We start from the raw sequence: 25,169 nt of genomic DNA on the forward strand, positions 1-25,169 counted from the left end.
ATTAAAAAACATATATATAATAAGCTCGTTCAGGCTCGTGAGCCGGCTCGAGCTCGGGCTCATTTACAAACAAGCTTATTTTTAGGCCCGGGCTCATTACGAGTTTTTTTTAACCGGTCTCAAATAGTTTGCGAGTAGCTTGGCTCATTTACACCCTTAAGCTAATATGACACATGTAAAACGCCACTGAAAAACAAAATTGGTAGCATAAAAACTAAATGCCACTAAAAATGTGTGTTAAGCAACTATGGCATACACAAAGTGCCATTAAAAACCTAAATTAGTGGCACAAAAACTAAATGCCACTAAAATGTGTGCTAAGCAACTATGACATATTGCAAAGTGCCATTAAAAACCTAAATTAGTGGCACAAAAACTAAATGCCATTAAAAATGTGTGCCACTAAATGGCTTTTTTTTTTTTGTAGTGTTAGTTGGAGATGGGGACCCAAGCCATTGTGGTCTTGGGTCTTCCATTTTCATCAACAACAATAACTTCTATTCTTTGATGATTTGTAAATTGTGATGATCCCCTTGATTCAGTAACCGTTTTTGGTTTCCAGGTCTGTTTTGTTTTACCAGTGTCATTCTTTAAAATCTTAACTTCATGGTTGTCCGGTTTTACAGAAACAGATGTTTTGTTAACCACATCGGCTTTAATTGCCTTTTCAATTTTCTTGACCTGTTGGCGTTTCTGTTTCTTTTCCCTTTCTTTTACAAGACGGGGATCTTGTTTTACAGAAACAGATCGCTTGCGGTCAGTTTGGTCACGGGAATCATCAACTTTGCCTTTTTGTTTATGAAGATATGGACAATTTCGAATTATATGTCCAATTGTACCACATTCAAAACATGATCTTCGTTCAACAAACCCCGAAGTATCATGTGATCGTCTTGATGATGAACTTTGTGATCCCGAGGTACTAGGTTTCGAACTGTTTGGTTCATTTCTTTTCAAAACTGTTGCTTGTTTAACAAAATCTAAGTTAGATTTGTTTTCAAATGTTTCGATTTTATCCGTTCCCTTTGATTTCACAAAGTCCACCTGCTTGTTCTTCTTTTGGGTCTGTTTCTTCTGACCCTGAGTCGGTGATTTTCTTTTTGGTTTGGTATGATTTTGCTGCCTTTTCTCTGTTGGTAATTTCTTATTGCCATATTGTTTTCGAACTTCGGCCTTTGGAATAGGAGGACACTGTGTTACCGTAACACGTGATCCTGTCTTTCCCAAAAACTTACTTGTCGAGTTTTCAAAGACTTTACTGATTACAGATTGATTAACATTCTTAATAGGAAAATCTTTGTCTGAGTAAATTTTATCATCACCAACAAGAGTATATAGCAAATTCACACTCTCCGACTCGTTTGTAGACGAGGACTCGATTGCAACAGTCTTAGCGGGTTTTGCAGGAGGATCACATAGAATATGATTCTCAAGAGGTATGTCCTCTTCTTTGATTTCCGCATCGGACTTTGCTGGTATAGTATCATCAGATTCATCATCAGAAGAATCAGCATCCTCAATGATAACTGGAGGATCCTGATTCAGTTCAGCAGAAGACACACATGTATCTGCTGAAACATCTGCATCTGATGATACTTCTTTCTTGTATCCGAGTCCTGTTGCAAATTCCTTGACATCTAGAGGAACAGATGGTTCAAAGAAAGTTCTATCCTCCTCGTCAGGCATTGCATCATAATTGTGTCTCACAGGTGGTGGACATTTCTTGTAACCTATGCATGTGATATCCCGTTTCTCTTTCTGAACGTCAATGATGTGATCCAACACATAGCTAGAACTCAAATAACTGTCTAGCTTGAGCTGGATCGCCTCACTTTCCGTTTTCACACAAGCCATCTCTTTTTGCATTATCTCAAGGCGAGTGATATACAAATTAATGTCAGTTTGTTTTCTGGAAACCATTTTTGTTAATTCGGTTTTATCTTTCTTTAATTTCTCAATTACCGATTTAAACTCCTTTTCATGGTTTTCATAAAACATGTTGGCTTCAGTGCACTTTAAAAGATCCACGGTCAACTTCTGGTTGTGGATAAACGTCACATCATATTTCTCTTGCAAAGCCTCGTGTTTGCTTTGCAACTCACACCACTTATCATTGAATGTAACATGTTTGTCTTCCAAGTCAAACAAACTAGCTTGTAAAGCATCATGTTTGCCTCTAAATCAGCACATTTAACATCTAATCTAGCACAATTATCACAAATAACAGCAGTGGGTTCATCGACACATACCTGAATTGATAAACTGTCGACATTAGCCATAAAGGCTGAATGGAGAGAAGACGAAGAATAAGCAGCTTAATCCACCAAAATAGATCTTCTGTTAGTTCCTGCTGCAGCTTCTTCCAAAAGCTCATCAACATCTGCATCAACGGACGCACTTGATGCCTCACCCACATTATCATCACCTGAACTCGAGGATTCTTCATCTGAACTTCTGCTGTAACCAGAAGAGTCTTCATCCTCAGAAGATTCACCACCATTGGCGGAAGATTCTCCACCACTGGTGTGATTTAAAGCATTGACAACCTCAGCAAAACACGCTGTTCCATCCGGAGCATCACCACTCAACTGGATTGACCAATCACAACCTTCATCTACTTGAACCAGAAGTGCCTGGTTGGCATTTGATGGTCCTGCTTGACTTGAGTTGTTAACAGGTACCAATGTGCGCTCGTTGTTCCTTACTTGATTCTGATTTGCCCTGTTGCCTTGACCTCTGAAAGGATTCTGGTTCCCATGTTGAGATGGCCTCGTACATTCACGTTTGAAATGACCACGTTCACCACAATTAAAGCACTTAACAGCCTGCTTATCGAACCCATACTTGGTGTCTTTCTTGCTTTCCAAGCTGGTTCTGCCCGTTCTCTCCATGAAATCCTTTGCTCGCCTAACAGCACTGGCGAAGGCCCACTTGATGTTCATCATCTCCATCTCCTCCTTATCGATCTGCTGATAGTCTTCTTGTGTCAGATTAATGTTGCCAATCTGACCTTCCACTAACCCACAGTACGCACTCACTAAAGTGTTTAGCAGCTCCATGTGTTCCTTTGCTACTTCCACACTTACTTTTGAAAAGCTTGAAGTGTCAAGCTGTACTGTATTTGGCTTTGATGGCTGACCAGCAGATGATTTACTTCCATAACAAGCTTGTTGTTGAACATGAGGTGGGTGAAGTGGATTTCCATACAAGTCTGTGGTGGGAGCTGGCTTAGCAAGAACTTGTATTTGATTACCATATAAGTCTGTGCTTGTGACAAATGCCGTTTGAAGTGGAGCATGTGAACCGGGTCTTGCAGACGAAGTACTATAAGTTCCATAGTACATATCAGGATTGTGTGGCACAATAGGTCTTGCAAAAGAAGTACTGGAAGTTCCATAATACATTTCAGGATTTTGTTGCACTGGAACTCTTTTTGCCTTTAAGGTTTCCTCCTGATCTTTGTTTTCCAAGAGCTAAACAAAGTCATTGATGTGTGTCGTAGCCAAAACTCCATTATACTTAAGAATTTCCAAGAAACTATTCCACAGAGGTGGCAACGCATCTGCAAACTTTTTCACTACCTCTGCTGGAGTTGTTACTACCCCAAAATTACCCAACTCTGTAAGCAAGTGATAAAACCGGCTTGTCATATCTCCCAACGATTCCTTATCCATACATGTGAAGCCATCGAATTCTTTCTTGAGTAGATCGTGTCGCAATTGACGTGTAGCTTCATTACCTACCCCTCTGGTCTTCAACGCATCCCATAATTTCTTCGTTGTCTTGAAACTGACAAACTGATGGTAAATATCTTTGCTTAACGCCTGAGTAAGAATGGTATATGCCTTCTTTTCCAAATCGTACGTCTTTTTCTGATCTTCTGGAAGATCGGCAAATGTAGCAGCAGATGAAGCGGCAACCTCTATAGCTTGATCGAAATCTGTGGTGAAACGTATCCACAATTCTCTATTTTGACCAAGAACGTATGTATGAAATCTATTAACCCAACCCGGATATTCGTTCAAGTGCATCAACTTTGGAGGTCGATTCAAACTTCCGGTTTCGCTTTCGCTTAATAGAATACTTTGAATACTCGGAGTTTGATTTGATACGAATGCCCATTGACCGGTTGATATAGCATTTGCTTGCGAAGATGTCGATACGGGAGATTCGGCCCATGAGGGAGATAAACTTGTATTTCTATACTTTCCCTCATCCGGAGCCGGAGTACCCCACCAACTTGGATTCATCTTTTATGCGTGAGAATGAATTCCTGAAAAACACACTCAAATATAGACAAGTGTTTCGACGAAACAAGTTTCCACGAAACAGACTTGGTTATTTTTACGAAACAGATTTTAAACAGATTTTAAGTAGTGTTTTTGACGAAAGGCTTTTGGGCTTTCAATGATGAAACATATTTGTTTTTGGGCTTTGAAATTTTATGAAACTGGCCCAAAGCTTATCTTCGAGGAAACATATAAGGTCTTCTGGGCTTTCAAATCTTGACGAAATGGCCCAACAACAAGAGCCCTATATTGACGGATTAAATGCTTGACGAAATGGAAATGTTACGGTAGACAATAATGACGAAACTGATTTGGTTTTAATGGGCTTGACGAAACTGATTTAAGCCCAAATGACTTGACGAAACAGAATTTTATGTCTTTGGGCTTTGGGCTTGACGAAACAAAACAATATTTTGGCCCACTTAAAGTTGACGAAACAGGATTCAAATCCCACTTGTGTTTGGTCGATAGTGTTTGACGAAAGGGAAATCCTGTTTTGTTGAAAGTCTGTTTCGCCGAGAAAGTTGTCAGGGGTTGGTAAACTGTTTGAGCTTTATCCTTATCTGACACACAACAGACCTGCTTTCGGCTCACAACATGCTTGTTTCACCAAACAAGCATGGTTTGTATTATTTTAAGGATCAAAAAGTCAAGAACTTGAAGAACACTTTGAAGATTATATGAACACTATAAACTTTCCGGTAAAACTATGAGTTTTCCGGTGACCCGAAACTTTCCGAAACACGCGATTTTGCTAAGATGTTTAATAAAAACCAAAGACTAACATATAAGCATGAGAATAACACGATTTTTAACAAAACATAAAGCAAAATACAAGATTAAACCCGATTTAATATGTTTTTCAGAAAAATATAACTTTTCAAAACCCGAAAAACACCAAGAACACCTCGGTTTTAACAAGGAGAAGAGCCAAGGCTCTGATACCACTTGTAGGTCCGGCTAGGAGGATCTAGTCGCCTAATCCTTGTGTACAAACCAACCCGGTTGTGCAGAATCCAACCGGAAAGGCAAACCGAGATAGAACACGCAAATACACGACACACAATATTCACCGATTAACACCTCTGTATTAATACGTATGAAAGGTTCAGTTACAAGCTCAATGTTTACAGATGTATTCTATAAACTCTCACAGTGTGTGTGTGTGTGTTCTGTTCTCTCACTTCTTGTGTCTATCTTTTTCAGTCTAACTACAGACTATATATAGCAACAGACACTACGAAACGGAACTAACTTGGCGAATCTGAACCTTGCTCGACGAAACAGAGAAACATGCGACGAAACAGGGAACAGGTCGACGAAACACATGTGTTTCGTCGACATTCTATGTGTTTCGCCAATTATGGGCTTGGGCCCAATTGTGTTTCGTTGACTTTGAATTCAGCCCAAGTGTTTCTCCGGTTAGATTTCAGCCCAAGTAACAAGTCCAAACGCCTTTGATATCTTGGCCTGCTCTTGATCTTGATGCACACGACGGAGGAATGCCGTGTCTATAGTCGAGTCGAGTCGCGTCGAGTTGCGTCCACAAACCATGTATCAACATAGATAGTCCCTTCGTTCTGATTACATCAAGGCGTTTGCTCTTGATAAGGCTGATGAAATGCTTTCAATGGGATTCAAGGATCAGGTATATATGGTCAAATTACATTTTAATAGGAATAATCAGTGCCTAACAAGTGGTTTTTCTTGTTCCAGATCTATGATATCTTCCGGTTGTTGCCATCAAAGGTTCATGTTGATGTGTTCTCCGCAGCAAACCAAGTTAGGATTCTTGTGAAGCGTGATAAACTCACTTTGGAAGGTATTAAAAAGTTCTATTTGAATGTGGAGAAAGAAGACTGGAAGTATGAAACACTCTGTAGCCTTTTCGAGACGTTTATGTTTGTCTTTTTAGACATATACGCATGTTAGTTTGTGGTTTAAAAACACTAGAACTTGCGTTATGTATTAATTTTCGAAGTACGGTGAATTTAAGGCAGGTTTTTTACTCTTTTCTATATATTTTTTTGGTGATTTTTCATGCAATTTTCAGCAAAAAGAAGAAAAAAAAACAATTTTATACAGTAAATTAAATTTTCCAGTTTTTGGTTAATATTTTTATAAATATTTTGTTACAAATGCGTTGCAAATTCTTTAAGAAATGGCGTAGGAAATGTGTTACCAATAAATTTCCAACACATATTTTCGTTGCAAACACGTCACAAATCTTATGCAAAAGTAATTAAAGAATCGTAGGAAATGCGTTACAAATTTCCAACACAATATTTCCGTTGCAAATAAGTTAAAATTTGCGTAGTAAATGCGTTGCAAAAAGTTTTCAATGGGGCTTTTTCCAACATTAGGTTTTTGTTACAAATGCGTTGCAAATTCAGATCTGCGACGCATTTGTGACCGAAAAACATGTTGAAAAGTTCCATTTTCTAGTAGTGACTGTGTTCTGATTTGTGTTAGGATTTACAGAGGGAAAATGGTGAAAACGGAGGCTGGGTACAAAAGTGGTTTTGGGAAAAAGAGTCCGGTTTTTAGGATAAATATGTGTTTTTTGATGTCACTGTTAGAAAAATAACCACTGTTCTAAACCACTGATTAGAAAGCACTGATCAGTTTGATAAACTACTGATCAGTTTGTCTAACCACTGATGAACTTAACTACTGATCAGTTTAAGCACTGATCAGTCTATCCGCTGATCAACCACTGTCGGTTTAAAACAGTGGCAAGTTGAAAACAGAACCACTGATCAGAACAGCGGTTAGAAAAGGTTGCAAATAGAAGTATAAAAGAAACAGTAAACGATTTAACCGGGCTTGTGTTTGACACAATTCCCTTTAACAGATTCGCCGTCTGTTCCCAGGGTACGCCGGTTCGAAACAGCACCGAGCGCTGCCGGACTTGAACACTTGCCTGAAAAATAAACCGGAGAATGCTGCAGAGAGATCGAGAGAAGAGATTGTATTTCGGTGTGTAAAACTGTGTTGGTCTGCATTGGGTTTTATAGGCACAGATCATAACTGATTCTGGCCTCATCATTGCAGAGAATTAAAGCTAGTCGGTTTCAAAACTTATGCCTCATCATTGCAGAGAATTAACTCACATAATGGCTCAGCGGTTTCGAAACTGAATAGTATAATGGTTCTCATTAAAACTGAAAATCATTTCAGTTAAAGACCCATTAAGACCAACCGTTTTAAAGACTAAAAAATAATTAGTCAGTCTCGAGTGCAAAAACTGTCTCCCGCGAGCCCGGGTTTTCGGAGCTGCATTCGTGTCCGCAGGACGTGCGGGCGTACACGAGTTCAACTAAATCCGGTTCCATTTTTGCACCCCCCCCTGCGCGCGCGCGGGTAGGACTTGTGGTAAAACATGTCATAAGACTTCAAAGGCTTCATTAAGGTTTCTCCTTATATATAGCCTATCTTTTCACTCCCACACCGATGTGGGACAAAGTGAATTACCAACTTGAGACTTTCATTCACACTAAACTTCCAACAATCCCCCACATGAATGGAGGTCGATCTCAGAAACAACATAATTCCTTGTTACATTTCAGCAGTTGAGTTTTGCATACGATAGGTAGGTGTTACCCTTTGAACCTTCGCTCATGAAATGCACTTAGCCCACTAGCTCTGAGTAGAACTCGATGTCTTTAAACTCGTCTGCCGTTTGTGTAGACGACAATGCACTTCACACAAGACTCTCCCTGACAAAGTCAAGTCCTCATAGTTATGTTCGTTATGGTCATGAACATGATGCCTGGTTCTGCGAGAGCCATTAGGTATTGTGCCCCAACAATACCCTTCGAAGCGACCCCACTTCTCTCTCACATAGGTGATTCACTATGTATGTTTACTTTAGTCGAATCATTAAAAGCCATAGACTTAGCCTCACACTTGTCACTTTTAGGAATGGACTAGGAAGTTTATAAATCTTTATAATAAACTACCTTATTAAAACGTAGGGTTATCCCCCCACAGTGACCTTACTTATTCATACAATTAGGTTTTCCTATTGAACTCAATTCTTGGGATCTCCAGTCTATTGAGTTAGGTTTCCATCATATGAACTTCATTTTCCAAGGGCTTGAGTCCCATTCCCATGGACGACTTCTGTACTAACTCTCTACTTAGGCCTTTTGTCAGCGGATCCGCAATATTATCCTTTGACCTCACGTAGTCAACAGTGATAATTCCTGTAGAGATTAGTTGTCGTATCGTATTATGTCTACGTCTGATATGTCTGTTCCTACCATTATACATTGTGCTACGAGCTCTGCCAAGTGCCGATTGGCTGTCACAATGTATACAAATGGCCGTTGCCGGCTTAGGCCATCTTGGTATATCCTCAACAAATTGACGTAGCCATTCTGCCTCTTCACCTGCTTTATCTAAAGCGATGAACTCAGATTCCATCGTGGATCTAGCAATAACCGTTTGTTTTGATGATTTCCATGATATCGCTGCACCTCCAAGTGTGAATACATACCCACTTGTTGCTCTGGAATCATTCGTGTCAGATATCCAATTTGCATCACAGTGTCCTTCTATAACTGCTGGATATCTGTTATAATGCAACCCGTATTCTCGAGTGTATCTTAAGTAACGAAGCAACCGAGTGATACAGTTCCAATGCATTGAACTTGGGTTGCTTGTGTATCTACTTAGCTTGCTCACAGCAAATGCTATGTCTGGTCGAGTACAACTCATAAGATACATCAAGCTACCAATAATTCTTGAGTATTCCAACTGCTTTACGGGTTCACCTCTATTCTTGGCTAGATGTTGACTTGCGTCAAGTGGAGTTCTAGCTTCATTAGAGTCATTTGCATTGAACTTCTCAAGAATTTTGTCCACATAGTGGGATTGACTTAAAACAAGTCCATTTTGGGTTCGTGTGATTTTGACCCCCAAAATCACATCCGCCAAACCCATGTCTTTCATGTCAAATCTTGCTTTTAGCATGTTCTTTGTAGATTTTATGATTTTGTCATCGCTTCCAGCAATGAGCATATCATCTACATATAGACACAAAATGACATATCCATCAGATGTGTCCTTCACATACACACACTTGTCACATTCATTGATTTTGAACCCAGCATCAAGCATGACATGATCAAACTTTTGATGCCATTGTTTTGGAGCTTGTTTCAATCCATACAAGGATTTCACAAGTTTACACACTTTCTTTTCTTGCCCAATAGCTGTGAAGCCTTCGGGTTGCTCCATGTAGATTTCTTCCTCTAGAATTCCATTCAAGAAAGCTGTTTTCACATCCATTTGGTGAACTTCCAAATTTCTAATGGCGGCAATGGCAAGCACCAATCTGATGGATGTTATTCGTGTAACTGGCGAATATGTGTCAAAGTAATCTAAACCTTCTCGTTGTTTATATCCTTTGATCACCAACCTTGCTTTGTACTTATCGATGGTTCCATCTGGTTTCATCTTCTTCTTGAAGATCCATCGATATCCTAGTGGTTTACATCCTTGAGGAAGATCCACTAGTTCCCAGGTATGGTTCTGTAAGATAGAATCTATCTCACTTTTGATTGCCTCCCTCCACTGAGGTCCTTCTGAGGAATGTACCGCTTGTTGGTACGTTTGAGGTTCATCTTCTACCATATAGGTAAGAAACTCAGGTCCAAAGGATTTTTCAGTCCTTTGTCATTTACTTTTCCTGATTTCAACTTCCTCGGTCTTAGATTGTTCTCGAGGTTCATCGTTTTCAACTTCACCCTCGGGAACAATTTCCTCAACCGGTCTAGAAGAAATCGGTTCACTTTTATCTAAGCATGGGAACACATGTTCAAACCATGATGCATCCTTAGATTCAATTATGGTGCCTTTGCATATTCCAGGGTTCTTGGAATCATGCACAATAAAACGATAAGGACCATAAGGACGGGTGTATCCTATAAATACACAATCCACCGTTTTGGGACCTATTAGTAGCCGCTTAGGTGGTGTGACCACCACCTTAGCTAGACACCCCCACACTTTCAATGATTTATATGGTGCTTTCTTTCCCGTCCATAGTTCGTAAGGCGTTACATCCTTTTTCTTATTGGGTATCATGTTCAACACATAATTTGCCGATAAGATTGCTTCCCCCAACATGTTTTGGTTTACACCGGAGCTTATCATCATGGCATTCATCATTTCTTTCAAGGTACGATTTTTCCGTTCCGCTATGCCATTTGATTGAGGGGAGTAAGGAGCTGTGAGTTCGTGGATGATTCCACTTTTTGCACATACGTCAATAAAAGGTGAAACATATTCACCTCCTCGGTCGCTCCTTACAATTTTGATTTTCCGATTTAGTTGATTCTCAACTTCGGCTTTAAACAAGATAAACTTGTCAATAGCCTCGTCCTTACTCTTAAGTAAGTACACATAGCAATACCTTGTACTGTCATCAATGAACGTGAAGAAGTACTTGTTCCCACCACGAGTAGGAATTGCTTTTAGATCACACACATCAGTGTGAATCATCTCGAGGGGTTCGGTGAATCGTTCCACCTTTTTGAATGACGATTTCGTTTGTTTTGCTTCTACGCAAGTTTCACATTTATTAATTGAGTCGATATCGAATGTTGGTATGCAATCAAGTTTGATTAAACGACGAATGGAATTATAATTTACGTGACCTAGTCTACCATGCCACAAATTCGAAGACTCAATCAAATAAGTAGAACTAGTAGCGTTTTCTTTCATTGCATTCACGACAATTACATTCAGTTTAAACATTCCATTGAGGGCATAGCCCTTACCAACATAAACACCATTTTTGGTCAACACGACCTTATCCGACTCAATTACCATTTTGAACCCAAACTTGTTCAACTGCCATCCCGACACAAGGTTCTTACGAATTTCGGGAACATACAACACATTGGACAAAGTGAGTTCCTTTCCCGAAGTCATCTTCAAAACCACGTTACCCTCGCCTTTTATTTCTGCCGTGGCAGAATTTCCCATGAAAACCTTTTCTCCATTAGTCACCTCCTTGAAGGTGTTGAAAAGGCTTTTGTCAAAGCACACATGTCGAGTAGCCCCCGTATCGACCCACCAATCCTTGTTATTTTGCCCAACCATGTTCACTTCCGTGACCAAAATCGAGAGGTCCGTGACCATGGCAACAAGCTTATCGACTTCATCTACCATGTTCACTTGTTGAGCATTTTCCTTCTTCTTGGGAAGCTTGCATTCGCTAGCCTTGTGGCCTTGCTTTTGACAATTGTAACAAGTTCCAAGGAACTTCTTTTTCCCAACTCCCCCCTTAGGACCAAGGTTGGAGCGTTTCCCATGACTTTTCTTTCCGCCCTTTCCACTGTTTTTTCCCTTTGAAGATTGCCCATGTTCAACAAGATTGGCCTTCACAGTTTCAGGACCATCAACCTTTTTTAGGGCCACTTTGTTATCTTCTTCAATCCGAAGACGAACAACAAGATCTTCAATGGTCATCTCCTTTCGCTTATGCTTGAGATAGTTCTTGAAATCAACCCAACTTGGTGGCAGTTTTTCGATCATTGCAGCAACTTGGAATGTCTCGCTGAGCATCATTCCTTCCGCATGAATATCATGAAGGATAACCTGCAATTCTTGGACTTGGCTCATGACAGTTTTTGAGTCTATCATTTTAAAGTCCAAGAACTTTGACACCACGAATTTCTTAGTGCCCACATCTTCTGTTTTGTATTTGCGATCCAAAGACTCCCACAATTCTTTGGCAATCTTGGCTTTGCAATACACATTATACAATGTGTCCACCAAACCATTCAAGATAAAGTTGCGGCACAGGAAATCCGAATGATTCCAAGCATGCATCGCGCTCACAGTTTGAGCATCCATCTCCCCTTCCTCAACATGGGGTTTCGGTTCAGTCAAGAACCTTGCCAGATTCAGCGTGGTCAGATAAAAGAACATCTTTTGCTGCCACTGTTTGAAATTCACACCATTGAATTTCTCTGGTTTTTCAGCATGCGAAACTGCATTAGGCAGTGGTGCAACCAGACCGGTAGTGACAGAAACAGCGGAAGTCATGACCGCAGAAACAGCACTGGTCATGACAGCAGAAACAGCAGTAGTCATCGGCTGAGATTCCATTCTGAAAAATAAACTGGTAATCAGTAACTAAAATCTGTTTAAGTTTGTTAGAAAAATAACCACTGTTCTAAACCACTGATTAGAAAGCACTGATCAGTTTGATAAACTACTGATCAGTTTCTCTAACCACTGATGAACTTAACTACTGATCAGTTTAAGCACTGATCAGTCTATCCGCTGATCAACCACTGTCGGTTTGAAACAGTGGCAAGTTGAAAACAGAACCACTGATCAGAACAGCGGTTAGAAAAGGTTGCAAATAGAAGTATAAAAGAAACAGTAAACGATTTAACCGGGCTTGTGTTTGACACAATTCCCTTAAACAGATTCGCCGTCTGTTCCCAGGGTACGCCGGTTCGAAACAGCACCGAGCACTGCCGGACTTGAACACTTGCCTGAAAAATAAACCGGAGAATGCTGCAGAGAGATCGAGAGAAGAGATTGTATTTCGGTGTGTAAAACTGTGTTGGTCTGCATTGGGTTTTATAGGCACAGATCATAACTGATTCTGGCCTCATCATTGCAGAGAATTAAAGCTAGTCGGTTTCAAAACTTATGCCTCATCATTGCAGAGAATTAACTCACATAATGGCTCAGCGGTTTCGAAACTGAATAGTATAATGGTTCTCATTAAAACTGAAAATCATTTCAGTTAAAGACCCATTAAGACCAACCGTTTTAAAGACTAAAAAATAATTAGTCAGTCTCGAGTGCAAAAACTGTCTCCCGCGAGCCCGGGTTTTCGGAGCTGCATTCGTGTCCGCAGGACGTGCGGGCGTACACGAGTTCAACTAAATCCGGTTCCATTTTTGCACCCCCCCCTGCGCGCGCGCGGGTAGGACTTGTGGTAAAACATGTCATACGACTTCAAAGGCTTCATTATATATAGCCTATCTTTTCACTCCTTATATATAGCCTATCTTTTCACTCCTTATATATAGCCTATCTTTTCACTCCCACACCGATGTGGGACAAAGTGAATTACCAACTTGAGACTTTCATTCACACTAAACTTCCAACAGTCACCCCTTCAACACTAAACTTCCACTGATTAGAAAAATAACCACTTTTCTTGTCAAAGATGAATCCGAGTTGGTGGAATCCTGCCCCAGACAGTGGTAAATATACAAGTTCAGGAGTTACTCCTTCATGGTGGGGTACACCGGCTCCTGATAGTGGAAAGTACACGTGTACAAGTCTATCACCATCATGGGCCGAATCTCCAGTATCTACATCTTCACAAGTAAATGCTTTACCATCAAATCAATGGGCATTAGTAACGGGTCAAACTCCGAGTGTACAAAGTATCTTATTAAGCGAAAGCGAAACAGGAAGTTTGAATCGACCCCCAAAACTGATGAGTTTGAATGAATATCCAGGATGGGCTGAGAGGTTTAAAACATATGTTCTTGGTCAAAATACGGAACTGTGGATACGTTTCACCACAGATTTCGATCAAGCCATAGAGGTTGCTGCTTCAGAGACTGCGTCATTTGCTGATCTTCCCGAAGATAAAAAGAAAACGTATGATCTGGAAAAGAAAGCATATGCCATTCTCACCCAGGCTTTGAGCAAGGATATTTATCACCAGTTTGTCAGCTTCAAGACAACTAAGAAGTTGTGGGACGGGTTGAAAACAAGAGGAGTAGGAAATGAAGCAACACGTCAGCTGCGTCATGACTTACTCAAGAAAGAATTTGACAGCTTCGCTTGCATGGATAAGGAGTCTCTGGGAGACATGACAAGTCGTTTCTATCACCTGCTTACTGAGTTGAACAATTTTGGAGTTACAACAACTCAAGCAGAGGTGGTGAAGAAGTTTGCTGATGCCTTACCTCCTCAATGGAGTAGTTTCTTGGAAATCCTTAAGTATAACGGAGCGTTGAGAACTACAACTTTTAACGACTTCGTGCAGCTTTTGGAAAACAAGGATCAGGAGGAAACATTGAAGGCGAAGAGAGTTCCATTGCCACAGAATCCAGAAGTGTATTATGGAACTTCCAGCTCTTCGTCTGCAAGAACTGGTTCACATGCTCCAATTCAAACGGCGTTTGTCACAAGTACAGATTGTTTTGGCAATCCAATACAAGTTCCTGTTAAGCCACCTCCCACCACAGACATATTTGGAAATCCAATCCAACCACCTCCACCTCCTCCTGCTCAACAACAACGTGCATGTTATGGAGGAACATCATCTGCTGGTCAACAATCAAAGCCAAGTACAGTACAGCTCGACACTTCAAGCTTCTCCAAAGTCAGTGTAGAAGTAGCCAAGGAACACATGGAGCTACTTAACACTATAGTGAGCGCGTACTGTGGGTTGATAGAAGGTCAGATTGGTAACATTAATCTGACACAGGAAGACTATCGGCAGATAGATAAAGAAGAGATGGACTTGATGGATATCAAGTGGGCCTTTGCAAGTGCTGTAAGAAGAGCAAAGGATTGGATGGAAAGTACTGGAAGAACCAGCTTGGAAAGTAAGCGAGACACCAAGTATGGGTTCGATAAGCAAGCTGTAAAGTGCTTCAACTGTGGTGAACGGGGTCACTTTAAACGGGAATGTGCAAAGCCAGCACAGCATGGAAACCAGAACCCCTTCAGAAACCAGGGCAACCAGCAGAACCAGAACAGAAATAATGAACGTACATTAGTGCCTGTCAACAATCAAGCAAACCGGGCACTTGTAGTTCAGATGGATGAAGGTTGCGACTGGTCAATCCAGTTTGGTGGTGATGCTCCTAATGGTACAGCTTGCTTTGCTCAAGTTGTGAAGGATGTGGTTAGCACCAGTGGTGGAGAATCTTCCGCCAGTGGTGGTGAATCTTCTGAGGATGAAGACTCTTCTGGGTACAGCAGGAGTGTTGATGAAGATTCATCTAGGTCAGGCGATGAGAATATGGGCGAGACATCTGGTGTCTCAGTTGATGCTGATATTGATGAACTTTTGGAAGAAGCTGCAGCAGAAACTCAAAGAAGATCTGTTCTGATGGATCAAGCTGCTTGTACTTCGTCTTCTCTCCATTCAGCCTTTATGGCTAATGTCGACAGTTCTTCAAATCAGGTATGTGTCGATGAACCCATTGCTGTAAACTGTGATAACTGTGATAGCTTGCAGGCTAAATGTGCTGAGTTTGAGGCAAGCATGTCTGAGTTGCAAGCCAAACATGATGCTTTACAAGCTAGTTTGTTTGACTTGCAAGACAAACATGATTCCTTGAATGCTGAGTGGTGTGCATTGCAAAGCAAACACGACGCTTTGCAAGAAAAATATGATGTGACATTCATCCACAATCAGAAGTTGACTGTGGATCTTTCAAAATGCACAGAAGCCAATATGTTTTATGAAAACCATGAAAAGGAATTTAAGTCAATGATTGAGACATTAAAGAAAGACAAAACTGAATTGACTAAAATGGTTTCCAGAAAACAAACGGACATTAATTTGTACATCTCACGTCTTGAGGCAATGCAAAAAGAAATGGTCTGTGTAAAAACGGAAAGTGAGGCAATCCAACTCAAGCTAGACAGCTATTTGAGCTCTAGCTACGTGTTGGATCACATCATTGACGTTCAGAAAGAAAAACGGGATGTCACATGCATAGGATACAAAAAATGTCCACCACCAGTCAGACACAATTATGATGCCATGCCTGATGAGGAGGATAGAGTGTTCTTCGAACCATCTGTTCCTCTTGATGTGAAGGAGTTTGCAGCAGGACTCGGATACCAGAAAGAAGTATCCTCAGATTCGGATGTGTCAGCAGATACATCTGTAACTGCTGAACAGAAACAGGATCCTCCAGTTGAGGTTGAGGATGCTGATTCTTCAGATGATGAATCTGATGATGCTGCTCCAGCAAAGTCTGATGCGGTAGTCAAAAATGAGGACATACCTCTTGAGAATCACATTCTATGTGATCCCCCTGTCACACCCGCTAAGACTGTTGCAACTGAGTCCTCGTCTGAGAAGGAGTCGGAGAGTGTGACCTTGCTGTACACTTTGGTTGGTGATGATAAAATTTACTCAGACAAAGATTTTCCTATTAAGAACGTTAATCAATCCTTAATCGATAAAGTCTTTGAAAATTCGACAAGTAAGTTTTTGGGGAAGAAAGGACCACATGTTACAGTTACACAGTGTCCTCCAATCCCAAAGGCTGAAGTTCGAAAGCAATTTGGCAACAAGAAATTGCCAACAGTGCCAACACAGCAAAATCACACCAAACCCAAAGGTAAAGCACCGGCTCAAGTCCAGAAGAAGCCGAATCAAAAGAAGAAGAAAAATGTTAACTTTGTGAAATCGACGGGAACGGACAAAATTGAAACATTTGAAAATAAATCTAACTTAGATTTTGTCAAGAAAGCTACTGTTTTGAAAAGGAATGAACAAAACAGCTCAAAGCCTAGTACCTCGAGTTCACAAGGTTCAACATCATCGGCTAAGAGAACACATGATTCTTCGAGGTATGTTGAACGAAGATCATGTTTTGAATGTGGAACCATTGGACATATTATTCGTAATTGTCCATATCTTCATAAACTGAAAGAGAAAGTTGATGCTCCCCGTGACCACAATGACCGTAGGCGATCTGTTTCTGTAAAACAAGATCCCCGCCTTGAAAAAGAAAGGGAAAAGAAACAGAAACGCCAACAGGTCAAAAGAATTGAAAAAGCGATTAAAACCGATGTGGTTCAAAAACAACCTGTTTGTGTAAAACCAGATAATTCAAAAACTTCTAACAACAAAGAAGTTAAAGTTTTAAAGAAAAATACTGATGAAACAAAACAGAGCTGGAAACCAAAAACGGTTGTCATATCAGGGGGACCATCACAATTCACCAACCATCAAAGACAAGAAGTTATTGTCATTGATGAAAATGGAAGACCCAAGACCACAATGGCTTGGGTCCCCATCTCCAACTAATTCATTTGAGTTCATGTGCAGGGTGCTTCAGGAGGAACTATCAGTAGTCACTGGATTGTTGATAGTGGGGCATCCAGGCACATGACGGGCGACATGAAGCTTCTCTACGACGTTAAATCTATTAGAGGAGGTTATGTTGCTTTTGCTGGAGATAAAGGTGGATACATAACGGGAGAAGGAATGATATCTAACGGGTTTGTCAGCTTTGACAAGATCAATTTTGTGCAACAACTTGATCACAATCTTCTCAGTGTTTCTCAAATTTGTGACAAGAAATTTTCAGTACACTTTGATGCTAATGGATGTTATGTGCTGAAACCCGGCTTCAAAATTCCAAAAGAATGGATTCTCTTGTCGGCTCCAAGGATAAATGATCTGTACGTCCTTGACATGAGCCAGGCTATTACTACGTCTGCACAAGCAACTTGTTTCGTTTCCAAAGCCACAGAAAAAGACACTATCTCTTGGCACAGACGAATGGGTCACATTCACTTACGCAAAATGAATCATTTGGTTTCAAATGAATTGGTGAATGGTGTTCCCCTCAAAAATTTCCATCTTCAAGACATCTGTGTATCGTGCCAGAAAGGAAAGCAAACAAAGAAGAAGCACCCTACAAAGAAGATCAACACGGTGGCAGTTCCTCTTGAGCGGTTGCACATGGATTTGTTCGGTCCTGTCAAGCACAAGAGTATTCGGGGTGATCAATACTGCCTCGTGGTTACTGATGATTATTCAAGATTTTCTTGGGTTGCGTTCATGGCACACAAGAGTGAAACCTTTGGCATTATTAAAAACTTGATCATTCAGATTGAGAATTTGTATAAGTTGAAGGTTAGGCGGATACGTAGCGACAATGGTACTGAATTTAAAAATCATTCCATGACGGAGTTCTGCACTTCAAAAGGTATTCTTCATGAGTTTAGTGCAGCTTATACTCCTCAACAGAATGGTGTCGCTGAACGTAAGAACCGCACATTGATCGAGACTGCTAGGACAATGTTGGTAGAGTCACAGCTACCCATTCCATTCTGGACTGAAGCTGTGGCCTCTGCATGTTACACATTGAACAGAGTCCTTACAGTCAAAAGACACAACAAGACCTGCTTTGAGCTTCTTCAGAAACGGAAACCAGATTTGTCTTATCTAGAACCGTTTGGAGCTCCATGCACAATCATCGATCCTAATGGAAAGTTTGGGGCAAGAGCAATTGATGGATACTTTCTTGGGTATGCCACCCCTAACTTACGAGTCTGGAATCTAGAGACTAAAAGGGTCGAGGAATGGTCTGAGGTCAGAGTACAAAGGCACACCTTGCCAGTCAAAAATCCGGGTCAACCTTGGATGTTTGAGTACGATGACTTTTTCAATTCGATCAATGTTGAAGTCGTTGAAGAAAATGCTGCGACTAGGATGTTTTTCGAGAGTGACAATGCAACAGTTTCACCGGTGGTTCGTCCGATTCTTGTTAATCAAGAACCATCTTCTTCGGTGAACAATAATTCTCTCAACAATGAGGATTTTCATGATGCAAACGAATTGAACGAATCTTCAGAGGATGATGAATTTCTAGATGCAGATCAGGAAGCTCCTACAACAGCAGTTCATGGTACTTCAGAGGGTACTCCTCCAGTGGATGCCCACAGAACAGCTGAGGCTACTGCATCATCCTCTTCGTCAATTCCGGGTCTTGAATTGGTTGTTGATCTTAACCTCAACAATCTGGGTATAAATGTTCCAGTTCCAGATAATCCAGAAACAAGGATTCATAATACCCATCCTCAACAAAACATCATTGGAAATGTGCAAAGTGGCGTACAAACAAGAAACATGTTGCGAAACAACAACAATGCAGGCTTGTATGCAGCTATTCGAGAATCCGGGCAACAAAACGACTGGTCCTTCGCGTGTTATGTCTCACAAGAAGAACCAAGAACGTGGAAAGAAGCCTTGAAAGATAATGCTTGGGTTGAAGCAATGCAGGAAGAACTGCAACAATTCCAGAAGCTGGGTGTCTGGAAACTAGTAGAGAAACCTGCTGGATACAAGAAGATTGGTACCCGTTGGGTTTTCAAATGCAAAAAGGATGACCGCGGAGTTGTTATCCGAAACAAAGCTCGTTTAGTCGTTCAAGGTTTTCGTCAGATTGAAGGGATCGACTACAACGAAGTCTATGCACCAGTGGCACGTCTCGAAGCAATTCGAATCTTTCTAGCCTATGCGTCCTTCAAAGGATTCAAGGTTTATCAGATGGACGTGAAAAGTGCATTTTTACATGGTGTGGTTGAAGAAGAGGTGTACGTCGAACAGCCTCCAGGTTTTGAAGATCCTATCCATCCCGATCGGGTTTGGTTGCTCAACAAAGCTCTTTATGGTCTTCATCAAGCACCACGAGCTTGGTATGCAACCTTATCTCACTATCTGCTGGAGAACGGTTTTCGTAGAGGTCTTATCGACTGTACTCTTTTCATCAAGGAACAAGATGGAGATCTTCTTCTGGTACAGGTATACGTTGATGACATTATTTTTGGTTCTACTAATGATGTCTTGTGTAGGGAATTCGAGCGCATTATGCAGGATAAATTCGAGATGAGTGCTATGGGGGAAATGACCTTCTTCTTGGGCCTACAAGTACAACAAACGGAGTCTGGGATATTCATCCATCAGACTAAATATGTTGGTGACATCTTGAGCCGGTTCCAGATGTCTGATGCAACGCCCATTGGTACCCCATTGCCAACTAATCACGGAATTACTCCAGACTTGAAGGGAGAAGCTGTTAGCCCTTCTATCTATCGCGCCATGATCGGATCTCTCATGTACCTCACAGCATCAAGGCCAGACATAATGTACCCGACGTGCCTGCTTGCCAGATATCAAGTTAACCCGAAGGCCTCACATCTTGCTGCTGTTAAAAGGATTTTTCGTTATTTGAAGGCATACCCTGACACCGGTCTGTGGTACCCTAGGGATAATAACTTTGAATTGGTAGCTTTCAGTGATTCTGATTTTGGCGGATGCAAAATCGACGGCAAGTCGACAACGGCTGGATGTCAGTTCTTAGGAAATCGCCTAGTCACATGGCAGTGCAAGAAGCAGACGTGTGTAGCTACATCAACATGCGAAGCTGAATACATTGCTGCCTCAAGTTGTTGCTCCCAAGTTCTTTGGATCCAACAACAAATGCGGGACTACGGTTTTGAATTCCTAACTACTCCTATTTACGTTGATAATTCTGCTGCTTTAGATATCACTAGAAATCCTGTGCAGCATTCAAAGACCAAACACATCGAAATCAAATATCACTTCATACGTGATTGCTTTGAGAAAAGGCTAATCGATGTTGTTAAGGTCCACACCGATGACCAACGTGCCGACTTATTTACCAAAGCATTTGACAAATCAAGATTTGACTTTTTATTATTGGTAAACGGCATTAAGGTCAAGCAAGAGTAAAACCAGCATCGGAAAATCATTTTTGTAAATAACTTTGTGTTTTTAAATTTGTCTTAGTTTATTGATTTTAGGGGGAGTAAATCCAAAAATCTGAAAATCCAAAAACATCGAAAAATTTCAAAAACACAAAAACAATAGAAAAACAAAAATGAGTTTCCTGGCGAGCAAAAGAGAAAATGATAGTACATCAGTGGTCTATCCAAACCTCTTTAAACCTTAAATGAAAAACGATAAGCAGCTCTATATAAGATGTATCGGTAGGCTCACAATCATTTTAAAGTGTGCAGGGTGATATAAATCTTAACCGACTGAAGACCAGGTGGGAACCATTCATTGGCATATGGTCTTAGTACCGAAATTTCGTTTGATAGATTGCCGAGGTTCTGAGATATTCGGTCTTTATGCTGCTTATCATCTGGGTATCATGGTTGTATCTTTTACCGAAAAATAACGGGGACGCAAGTCTAGATCTTCCATGATACTATACATACGTGTACATATTGCATACTGCATTCGACCTCAATAAGTGATAAACAATCACATGTCCAAATCAAATAAGTGATAAAATATCACATTTATCCGGGTGTCAAGTTCGTCTCTCTGCTGTACGGAAGTACTGACCTGTTCACGGACTTGCACCTGTGCCCTCATGCATACGAAAATCAAGTTCCTCATCAATAAGTGATTATATCACAAAGGACTTGTTTTCAAATCAAAATAAGTGAGTATCTCACAATTTATACGGTCAAACAGATGATAATCGGTATACTCACTGGTAAGATGAACTCTCGTGCATACCTTGATACGGGAATGTGTCGTGATGTGGATGAACACCGGTCGGTAAGTATAAATCATACATTAACGTATCCTCTAAACATGATTACATCTGATAAGTTGAGCTTAAGTGGACAACAATACCGATAATTGTTATAGGATGCTTATCTTAATGTTAACTAACTGAACAACAAGAGTGTTTTGGCATGACCGTACACTGATATGATTCTCTTACCCTCGAAACTCACAAAAAGAATGTCTGTATATATTTATTTACTGCTTAACTGTTATTATTTCTTTTAAACAGTTTCATCGTTTGGTGCATATCAGCACGACATTAGCGGTGATGTCGTTTGATAACACTCAAAGGATTTTAAATTGTTGTCTTTTAATTTCAAAAATACCAAAAAGATTTTAGGCTTGTTTTAATATAAACTTTATAAAAGCCAAAAAGATTTTATTTCTGCTTTATTTTCGATCGTACGATGTTGGAGCTCAAGTCTTCGTTACCTGAAACCTGACTGAAAACCGAACTGACTAAATCTTCATAAACGGTCAAAATTTGCAGATTTTGAAAGTTAGAATTTAAAATTGATAAATTTATTAAACTTTCAAACTGTCGGACGGTGTTTGATTTTGACATGGTCACTCGTGTGTCATTTGTTTATACTATTCCAAGCAGTTGTTCTCATTACGCGTTTAGATTTCTTGCATGTGCAGATTCTAAAGGCTAGGAGAACATGGTCGATGACAAGCCTTGGAATGAAGACACGACGAGAAGGCGCTCAAAAGATGAAGATGATCGAGTTGCCGCTGGCCATCATCAACACCACAAGGATCTCACTTCATAAAGATAAAGTCTTTTCACGAGCATAACTCAAGGGGGAGCTTATGTTAAGGGGGAGTTTGCCAACACACTTCCTACATGATACGGGTAGTTTGTTGATACACTCTCTACTTTCAAGACGTGAAGACTTTGAAGATCCTCCGACATTGAAGACTTGAAAGGACATCAGAGTCTTGAAGACCTGAAGACCAAAGACCGTCGAAGTTCAAGACGAGTCTACACCTTTAGAAGAACAAGACAAAGCTTAAAGATCAAAGACAAAGCTACAGCCAAGGGGGAGTTTGTTGGTGCACTTGTGTCTGTACTTTGTCTGTATTGGGTCTGTATGTAAACGATGTCCTTAGTAGTCTGTAAGTTGACCAAGTCAACCATCCTCCGGTTTGACTTGGACAACAGTTGAAAGATGTTCTGATCGAAGGATAGCCTCGAAGGATACACCTGATCCTTCGAGGTGATCGAAAGATATGGTTCGACCATGGTTCGACCATTAGACCTCGAAGGATGATCCTTCGAGGTCCATGCTGATCTTTCGTGTAACATGTGGTCGACAGATGATCCTTCGGACCATCTGTCGAATCCTTCGACCAGACCTGCTGAGCTGGGTATATATACCCATGCATGTGTTGAGTGTGAGTTAGTTCTGAAGTTCTGCCATTTTCACACACCCGAGAGATAGAAGCTTAGAGAGCATTCTGCCCAGAACTCACTCACACACTTAGAGAGTTTATAGAACACTTCTGTAAACATTGAGCTTGTAACCGAAACCCTCATTGCATTAATACGACTAGTGTTAATCGGTGAATCTTTGTGTGTTTGTTTCTCTACTTGCTACTAACTCGGTTTGCTTGCTAGCTTGGATTCCGCACTCGCTAGTAGGTTTGTATAACAAGGTTTAGGTTCGTAATCCTCCGCGAAAAGGGACCTACAATTATAGATGAGGAATATCGTGTATATGAATTGGATTTGTGTAGATGGTTGATAGGATTAAAATCGAATTCTAATTATATGTATCAGATAATTGAGAAAACTAATGTTGTATTTAACTGTTTGATTTTGATTCCGATTTTCATGTTGATGTTGGTTTTGGTTTTGGTTTGATGTGGAAGGAATGGAAAGTTTTGATATTATGGAAGAATAGAGGAATATCTTCCAGATTTTTAGTATAAACAAAGTCACCGTAAATATTCAATAATTTACAATTGTTTATATAAACCCTATGAATGTTTGACGTTGTTGGATGACCAGAGTAACAATGAAATACGTTATGATTGAAATTAGTTATGGACGTTGAATGCTAGGATTTGTTAGAGTTGTGTAGTTTTGTTCTCATAGGAGTAGCTTTGATCTAGATTTTTAATTAAGAAATAATGGATTTTAATAATCCCAACTATTAGCTGTTGTTGGCCGGCAATGGTCCCAATTTTAAAAGTAACCAGTGGTGGTCCCACCTTTTCACATATTGTAAACCAATGGACCTTTGTTAATAGAAAAGGAAAATGGGACAAACAGAAATTAAGGTTCTGTTTGTAAAAGTCCACTGATTTACAATATGTGAAAAGGTGGGACCACCACTGGTTATTTTTTAAGTTGGGACCGTTTCCCGCCAAAGGCTAATAATTAGGATTATTAAAATCCAATATTCCTTTAATTAATACTTTCTTTAGAGAACTAAGAGTTGTATGTATTCTTGTGCTTTTCAATTTTTTTCTCCCAAGTGAAGACCCATTCGTTTTTCCATAAAAAAATGATAGAATTGAGATCAACCCTTTCCATTTTTTTGTTCCTTCTTTTATGCTGAATTATACACTTTACATGTAGTTTTAATGAGGCCCTGCTTGTTTTTATTTCTGTTGAATAATGTGTACGCTTGTTCTGGTTAAAGAGGTTAAAATATATACTTACTTTTTCCAGCTTAATAAATTTTTTTTCTATGTGATCTTAACACCTTGACTTGGGACAACGTAAGTCTAATGGGCTTTTATAAAGCCAACTTGAGTGACCATGCTGATGTATTTTGTTAGTATATCAGCTAGAGTATGTCAAACCATTCTATGGCAAATTCTTTCATGATACAAAGCTAGTGTTATTTTGACAGCTCCATTGAGTAAGTGGGAGGTATTCTCTAACAATTCGAGCAAGGATAAGAGTTCTAGAAAACCTAATAAGCTCAAATACCATGCTAAAAAAGATAAGTATCTTGTCAAACAGAGAGATGAATTCAGAAAGGCGAACTGAATCAAAAGGTGAAAAACAAAATTCTCCTGAGCTTGATCGATTGATTGACGATGATGTGGCAATTCTTGCTGGTGAGTATGTGATGTAAAAGAGAGAGCCAGCAACAACACATGCTGATTTAGTGTATGTTCATGAATCCGGACCGAAACCATGATTAGTGAGTGATTATGTTCAAGACATGAGAGATTAGAGACAAATAAACAACTTCTTTGCATTAATCCCGTTGTATAAAATTACAAAGCGGCCCGATTATAAGATAATCGAACAATACCAAAGGAGTATACATCCAGGGAGAGACCAAGTGGTGATCTCTCCCCCAAACACTAAGACTTTCCACTAAACTCTCTGCACTCTCACAAAGAGCTCTCTCTCTCTCTCTCTCTCTCTCTCTCATTTGCAAATGAACCAAAGGGTTGCTATTTATAGCCACACCCCTTTGTCTTGCAAACACACACGGTCAAACAAATAACCCTCTCGTTTGACCACTTCAAACGAGCGGGTGAATACACGTTCGTTT

At 40.3% G+C, this 25,169-nt stretch overlaps 1 protein-coding gene across 1 annotated transcript; it reads left to right on the plus strand.

The window, feature by feature from the left end:
* The first annotated feature begins 3,130 nt into the window (after positions 1 to 3,130).
* Positions 3,131 to 7,351, plus strand: LOC118484321 (eukaryotic initiation factor 4A-6-like). Its single transcript, XM_035980363.1, has 5 exons — positions 3,131 to 3,184; positions 5,860 to 5,937; positions 6,006 to 6,190; positions 6,762 to 6,828; positions 7,307 to 7,351. The coding sequence occupies exons 1-5, from the start codon at positions 3,131 to 3,133 to the stop codon at positions 7,349 to 7,351; spliced, it is 429 nt and encodes a 142-aa protein (XP_035836256.1).
* The last annotated feature ends 17,818 nt before the right edge of the window (positions 7,352 to 25,169 follow it).

This window comes from Helianthus annuus, chromosome 2, assembly GCF_002127325.2.
Source record: "Helianthus annuus cultivar XRQ/B chromosome 2, HanXRQr2.0-SUNRISE, whole genome shotgun sequence".
NCBI lineage: Eukaryota > Viridiplantae > Streptophyta > Magnoliopsida > Asterales > Asteraceae > Helianthus > Helianthus annuus.